Source organism: Eucalyptus grandis, chromosome 8 (assembly GCF_016545825.1).
Source record: "Eucalyptus grandis isolate ANBG69807.140 chromosome 8, ASM1654582v1, whole genome shotgun sequence".
Lineage (NCBI taxonomy): Eukaryota > Viridiplantae > Streptophyta > Magnoliopsida > Myrtales > Myrtaceae > Eucalyptus > Eucalyptus grandis.
In genome coordinates, this window is record NC_052619.1 from 29,402,484 (window position 1) to 29,409,226 (window position 6,743).

A 6,743-nucleotide genomic window follows, 5' to 3' on the forward strand; every position below is an offset into this window, starting at 1 on the left:
ATTAAGTGGTTCTATTATGGGAAAAAGATGACAATATTGTTCATAGATCTAGCATGATTACAAGAGAGATTGTAATATTGAAGTTGATAGTGGATAAGTAAACGTCTTTTTTTTTTTTTTTTTGAACTCGAATATTGCATGTATAGTCTTTGTGCAACGACAAGGTTGGTGAGATTTTAGTTAATGTGCATCAATTCCAACGCCAGAAATTATTGAATTGCTTTCTTTCTTTCATAACTTGTTACATCATCCAAGAAGCACTAACTCCTTTTTTTCCTTTTATTTTTGTAGACAATGACATTATTTAATATAAGTTAATGTTCCCTTTAATAGTCTATTTTTGTTACTATTACTATTTTTTGTCAGTATTGAAAAAGCTTATACGGTGAAATATGACTTTTTTTTTTCTTTTTGTTTGCACAATTTATCGAAGTGACACTCGTGGAATATCGGCCTTGAAAATAAAATTGAACGCCAATGCCTCACTTGAAAGGATTTTGATTCAATTTAGAGTACATAACATTCTAATCAATTCTTTTGGACGGAACTAAAATTGATTCCTAAAGAGTCAATTTGCCAACAAAAGTCAAATTTGAAAACTGCAGAAAAGTTTCTTTTCTCCATAAATAATTCCAACACCGTGTTTTTGTCACCTTGACTGCAAGGGCTGCAATTTCCACGTGAGACCCACTTTTCCTTCGCTAAAAGTTAATGGTTGACTTGGAAATTTGCATCTATAGTCTTTGCGTGATGACCAAGTTAGTGAGGTTCTAATCAAGGTACGTTGGTCCATTGCTAGAAGTTATCATATTATTTTCTTTCTTTCATAACGTGTTATATCATTCAAGAAGCACTTACTTTTTATTTTCCTTTTACTTTTGCCAAAAGCGACATTATACAAATTCATATTCTTGTTAATAGTCTATTTTTGTTACCAATTTCTGTTTTTTTGGTCAAAAATAAAAAAAAACCTAGACAATGAAATACGACATCTTTTCCCTTTTCATCCTCATAATTTAACGAAGCAACACTTATGGAATATTAATCTTGGAAATAAAATATAACATCGATGCCTCACTTGAAAGGATTTTGATTCAATCTGAAAACTACAAAGAAGTTTCTTTTTTAATCAATGTGAAAGCTAGCATAAATAATTCCAATACCGTGTTTTGACACCTTGACTGCAAGGACTGCAATTTCGACGTGATACTTACTTCCTCTTTTCTTCACTAGACTTGCCTTTATTGGTTGACTTGGACATTTGTATGACCGACGACTCTTGACACTTTTCATTCATACAACTAGGCCTCCATCACATTGCCAATTAGCAAAAACTTTCATTGCAAACGATAGGGAGACAATTAAGTCTTTGAGCTCCATGAGCATGTTCCGTGTTTTGCTTTTCATATTGCATGTTCTACTGCTACTGAGGACGAGTTGCGGTGTGAAGAAGAATCACTCATGTGCCGCTTCGTCTTGTGGTGAGGTTCGTGACATACACTATCCTTTTCGATTGAAAGGTGACCCGAAAGGCTGCGGCCGCTCTGAGTATGAGCTAGCTTGTGAAAATAATCGCACCGTTCTATATTTGTATGCTGGTCGATATTATGTGAAATCGATTTACTATAACAATGATTCCATATATGATTTCTATGGTAATATCACGGTGGTTGACGATGGACTGCAAAAAAGTAATTGCTCATCCCTCCCTCGTTACTCATTGGCGAGTTCCAACTTTAGTGATTATGATCCATACAGTTATTTTGATGTATCCTCATATGTGCCGGTGGTCTTCATGAAGTGCTCGCAGCCCATTGCTTCTGTTGCTTCTGCTTGGTATATCAATACTGAACCATGTATTGAGGGAGCATACCCTTCTGATACGCCCCCTAATATTTCCCAAATGAAGGGGTACTCATACGCTGTGTATGGGTTTCCAGAAGATCTACATGTAGGGGACATCAAGGATTCTTGCAACATAACCATGATGACTCTCTTCTCGCTTTATAACCGGCTGTCGAAAATGTATGGGTATAATCGTGTGAGCCCGACGTATAAGGACCTCCACAACATGATGGCTTGTGTGAGCCCAACGTATGTGGACCTCCACAACAGGATGGCTGAAGGATTCAGGCTCTATTATTCTGGACCTCTTTCTCCGCCACCTCCACCGCCTCCCCCACCTCCGCCGCCTCCGATGTCTCCGCAGCCTCCGCTGCAGCCTCCGACGTCTCCGCAGCCTCCGTCGTCTTCCACCGTCTTCCCCGTCTTTGCCGTCCTCCTGGTCTTTGCTGTCTTCGCCGTCTTCGCTGTCTGTGCTGTCTTCACCGTCTTCATCGTCTACGCCATCTCCGCCGTCTCCGCCGTCTCAGGCTCTGGTGTCTCCACCGTCTCCGGCGTCTCTGCTGTCTCCGGCGTCTCCGGCGTCTCCGCCCTCATCGCTATCTCCACCGTCTCTACCGTCTCTGCCGTCTTTGCCATCTTCGCCATCTTCGTCGGTAATTTTCTGCCTTTGTGTGATTATGTACCCAGAGGTGTGGTGCGAACCATATTACTCCTGTAAGCGGACTTTCTCTGAAGCTTTTCTTCCTTTACTCTCTTACTTTCTTTCTTCTTCTTCATCCTCATCCTTTTCTCAAATGTTAGCTCTACTGAGGGATCTTATCAAAATTTACTTACTGAGTAATGTGTATTTTTCATTGGATATTGTAATACGTTGGTTCGATTTAACGAATCATTACTTTCTTTAATACCCAATAAAAAAAATTGCCACATCTGTTTAGTGAAAAAGTTCAGTAAGATTTTTAGTAGATTTGGCGTGGATTGCTCTTTTATTTTACATCTGTGGAGCTTTTTTGGACTTGACACTCTTTCTTTATTTTTATTTTTGGGGGCCTTATTCACTAAAAAAACCACAACTTTAAGTTTAGTCCCAATTATGTTCCGAACTTTTTGTCTAAAAAACCTAAACTTTAGGTCCAATCCAAATTTGCCTCGAACTTTTCTTTATCTAGAAAAAACCTCAAACTTTAGGCCAAATCCTAAATCTATCTCTAACTTTTTTTGTCTACAAGAAACAACACCAATTTTTACTCTAATTGCAAATCTACCCCATCAACCCTCTAACCGAAAATTGCCATTAGTTGTCCCTAATTTTCATATCTTAGAATGGTTTCATTTTGGAAATAATTTTCCATGTCACCTTACTGAAGTGGAGCTTTTATAGATGTGGAAATGTCATGTCAAATTGGGACCAGACCATGGGGGTAAATTTTGGAATATATTAAAAGTTGGTGATTTTATTAAACAAAACAAAATTTGAGGCAAATCTTGGACTATACCTAAAGTTTGGGGTTTCTTTGGACAAAAAAGGTTTGGGCCAAAATTGGACTAGAACTTGAGGGTTTTTGTTAGGGAATTAGGCCTTTTTTGGGGAAAATTGCTTGATTTGATTGTAGCTCGTGTCCCTTGAATTGATGTTATTGTTATGGGGAACTTATGAACATTTGGTACATTTAGGAGAATAAAAGCGAAAACATGTTTCTTCAAAAGAAAAGATCATGCAACGATAACATGGATTTCATGAGTGAATAGAATAAAGTTGGATCTAAGCGTTATCTAGAAAACTGAAACTTGTTCACTCTTTTTTTTTTATTCTAGACTTCTCCACTTGCAAATTTCAGTTAACAAAAGTGTCTTTGCACTTTGTAGTGACTGTATGAAGTTATCCTTCACTTGGGGTATATCTTAACATGAATTGCTTTTATTATTTAACTGCTAAAACAATGGATCTAGTTTTTTATTGATTGGTCGTTAATTCTAATTAACCATATCTAGTAATCTCTCACGGATTCTCTTACTATCTACAGATGATTCTACGCGGTATATCATGAACGATTTTGGTCGAATTGCCGTATGGAATCTCTTCTTTGTCTTGGGTATGATAAGTCCTTTTCTCTTCACACCTATGAAACTCTCATTTAGCACTCTGACAAACAAAAATTGTATGTGTAAAAAAAATTATCATACTATGCTAATCGATGGCTAAATTTCTCCGCAGTCCATTTCCTAGCAACAAAATTCATACTTGGAGCTCCGTGTGTATTGATATTTCTAATCTTGAAGTGGATGAGAAGGCATCAAGCGACCGATGAAAACATCGAAGAGTTTTTACGAGCTCACAATAACTTTTTTCCCATAAGGTACTCTTACTCGGATATCAAGAGGATCACACAAAATTTCAAATGCAAGTTAGGTGAGGGGGGATATGGTTTTGTATACAGAGGAATACTTAGAAGTGGTAATGAAGTTGCGGTTAAGATTTTGAACAAATCAAAATCTAATGGCCAAGATTTTATAAGTGAAGTGGCCACAATTGGAAGGATCCACCACGTTAATGTAGTGCAACTTGTTGGCTTTTGCTTCGAATACTCCAAACAAGCTCTTGTCTATGATTTCATGCCGAATGGATCTTTGGATAAACACATTTCCTATAAGGATGGTGATGATCCTCTTGATTATAAGAAAATGTATGAGATCTCTCTTGGCATAGCTAGAGGGATAGAGTATCTACATCGGGGATGTGATATGCAAATTCTACATTTTGACATCAAGCCTCACAACATTCTCTTAGACCAAAGTTTCACTCCGAAAGTTTCTGACTTTGGACTTGCAAGACTTTATCCGACCGATCGCAGTATAGTATCGCTGACTGCAGCAAGAGGAACCTTGGGTTATATGGCTCCTGAGCTATTCTATAAAGACATTGGTGGCATTTCTTACAAAGCTGATGTTTATAGTTTTGGGATGTTATTAATGGAAATGGCTGGTAGAAGGAGAAATCTAAATGCACATGCAGAGCGTTCGAGTCAAATTTACTTTCCTTTGTGGGTTTATGATCAACTTAGCAAAGAAAAGGAACTTGAAATGGTAGATGTCATAGAAGAGGAAAGAGAAACAACGAGGAAGATGATAATCGTTGCACTATGGTGTATACAATTGAGCCCTAATGATCGGCCATCGATGAGGAAAGTCCTAGATATGCTTGAAGGAGATATGGATAAACTACAACTACCTCCAAAACCACTTTTGTATCCAAGAGAGGCACCCATTGATGATGTTGACATTGAGATAGAACTTGAAACGGTCTCATCTTCGTCAAGTACTCCAATAGTTTCTAGCGGTTCCCAATTTTATCATGACCGTGAGTTTATGAAATCATGTATCGTGTGATTGTTTCCCTATAATTAGATGCAAAAATTATAAATAGCACTATCAAGATGTATCATCATTCAAAATGTAATCTGTGAAGCTTTTACATGTTTTTCATATGGCACTAGTGTTTTCTGGTAGACTTGTTATGTCCATATTTTATACATGATGATGAATGTTGTATGGCATTCATTCAATTTTTGTTTCATGTGAATTGTCTTGGTATAACAAGGTAATTTTTTCTTTGTGTCAATGTTTGCATTTTGAGCAATGAATCTCTCTCATTTCCATCAAAACCTCTCATCCCCACCCTTCAACCTTTGTTTGATCACCCACGTCGAAGATAGCTACCTGCTCAAGCTATCTTCGACTTGGTCCTCATGTCACGGGATGGGTCCAAGCCTAACCGATGAATGACTGGCACATGTCAAAGAGTAAAGACAGAGTAGGTTGACAATTTTGCCTTTTATGATGAATGGAAATTGAACATGTGATGTTATGTTAGAGCATATTATGTATTACGAAAGCTCAATCCCTAAATGCAGTAAGAACTTGTGCGTTCACTTGATGATAAGACATGAGATGGTGCCTTGCATTCTTCAAAACAAGCATTATATTCCTCATTGTTGTCCCTTACACATGAGTTTTCCTACTAAGCAAACATTCCTCAAGACACTGATGTTCATAAGGAACGCGTTTCATTCAGAGATCGCAGACAGAGAAGTATAAATTTTAAGTTATATTATTATCAAAATAAAGCAGCATAAAAATGATGCTAAAAAAGTAGAAAGTGGAAAAAATTAACAAACTTAATATCTTTAGTGGTCGTGAAATTCCACATGAGAATGGTCCTCCATTCTAGACTCTAGCTCGTGTCCAAACTCGAAAAAGAACAGCAAGTGACGCTCAAACTCAACAAAAGGACAGCTCGTTCAAACCGGGCATGCTCATGGACCAAGGAAAACGACACCCAGCTATCATTTTGGTTCCGTTTTAAATAAAACCAAGCAAGGGAGTTCCCAGAGAGATGACACCCAGCTATCATTTCATATATGCCATGTCATAAAAGCTAGCAATTATATAAACAAAATTTCAAATATAGCATCCATCGAGATTCTAATAAAATATTACGATATTGGGAAAAATAATCCATCATCTTGCGTTTTAGATTGATAGATATCATAATCCTAATAGGTCACTTACTTAGAATCAAACATAATAAAAAAAAAATGAAGATGGGTCAAACTAAAGATTATCACAATCCTAGGCAATGCAATTATTCAATAATAAGTTGAAATAATTAAAAAAATTATCCAATTTCTTTATGGATCATATTAGTAATTAAATCAACTTTATCAATAAGCCCTAATTAGATTTGTTTAATATCTCACATATCACCTATCAAATAACAATCAATCCGAATTTAGGAATGAAATATTCCAATTGAATTGGAGAAAGATTATTACCTAATTTGAACACGCTCCGATCCAGCTCACGGCTTGCGAATGGGGCTAGGCGGATGGTTGGCTTCA

At 37.1% G+C, this 6,743-nt stretch overlaps 2 protein-coding genes across 2 annotated transcripts; both read left to right on the forward strand.

The window, feature by feature from the left end:
* Window positions 1-1,359: 1,359 nt before the first annotated feature.
* LOC120287133 lies at window positions 1,360-2,563 on the forward strand. Its single transcript, XM_039299828.1, has one exon. It carries the CDS (start codon window positions 1,379-1,381, stop codon window positions 2,561-2,563), a length of 1,185 nt encoding a protein of 394 aa, XP_039155762.1. The 5' UTR covers window positions 1,360-1,378.
* Window positions 2,564-4,020: 1,457 nt separating this feature from the next.
* On the forward strand, window positions 4,021-5,415 carry LOC120286084 (rust resistance kinase Lr10-like; the record flags this gene model as incomplete). The annotated part of the gene is made up of 1 exon (XM_039299436.1): window positions 4,021-5,415. A coding segment is annotated over one exon (1,212 nt), but the record flags the coding sequence as incomplete, so codon positions are not given.
* Between the last annotated feature and the right edge of the window lie 1,328 nt (window positions 5,416-6,743).

Excerpts from the sequence above, each read along its gene's own strand:
- LOC120287133 (XM_039299828.1), top strand. The coding sequence starts at position 1,379 with ATGAGCATGTTCCGTGTTTTGCTTTTCATATTGCATGTTCTACTGCTA.